At 64.8% G+C, this 731-nt stretch overlaps 1 protein-coding gene across 1 annotated transcript in view; it reads right to left on the bottom strand.

The window, feature by feature from the left end:
• Positions 1 to 731, bottom strand: part of LOC119592266 (PGC-1 and ERR-induced regulator in muscle protein 1-like) — a 57,864-nt gene that overhangs the window by 56,032 nt on the left and 1,101 nt on the right. Inside the window, exon 2 of the mRNA XM_037941095.1 lies at positions 33 to 595. Within this exon, the coding sequence (XP_037797023.1) occupies positions 33 to 595 (563 nt within the window). The remainder of the gene's footprint in view (positions 1 to 32; positions 596 to 731) is intronic.

The following is a 731-nucleotide window of genomic DNA, read 5'->3' as shown; positions in this document are numbered from 1 at the left end:
GCCACTCCCACTGCCCTTCCCGCCCCACTGACTCTCCCGCCACACACGATGTCATCAGAGCAGCATGCTAGCAACGGGCGTGCAACGGGCGGGCCGCAGAGCTGATCACCGGCTCTGGGGCGGCGCATCACGTGGTCCTCGTCCGCCGCCGCCAATCTCCGCGCATCGCGAGGAGCGGCCGCGCGGAGCCATTGCGAGCGATTGCGAGCATCGCGTGCAATCTGAGGCGAGGCTGTTCCCGCCCTTCCCTCGCGCGCCGGAATTCCCGCTCTGGCGCCCTTGCCGTCGCCGTCGGCCTCGCCACGGCGGCGGGGAGCGCGTCCTCCGCAGCCGTGATTGATGCTCGGAGCCAAGCTCTTGCAAGAGCTTACTGAAGCGGCCGGACAAGCTTTCACGGAAATGGCGGCGTTAAATAGAAGCCCATCGAGGCGGCAACACCGGCTGGTCAGCCCAGGTTCCCACGCCACTGATGACCCGGCCTCGTCCCAAACCCCCGAAGCGACCCCGGCTTGGGCTTCGCTCACGCCGCCATCCCTCGCCGCTTCCTCTTTCCGATCTGTAGATTCGGACAGGACATGCCGGTAAGACAAAGGGCCTAGCCGTAAAGAGGAGCAATGTAGGATATGCGAGACATCCCGACGGACAAGGGAGCCAAAGGATTACGCAGGGTTGTTGCAGGGATTGGGAAAAGGCTCAGCGCATGCGATGCGATGGCCGGGCTTTGAGAGGCT

Source organism: Penaeus monodon, chromosome 30 (genome assembly GCF_015228065.2).
Source record: "Penaeus monodon isolate SGIC_2016 chromosome 30, NSTDA_Pmon_1, whole genome shotgun sequence".
Classification (NCBI taxonomy): Eukaryota; Metazoa; Arthropoda; class Malacostraca; order Decapoda; family Penaeidae; genus Penaeus; species Penaeus monodon.
Note: the sequence above shows the minus strand (reverse complement) of the source record. Positions and strands in the feature narration are given on the sequence as shown.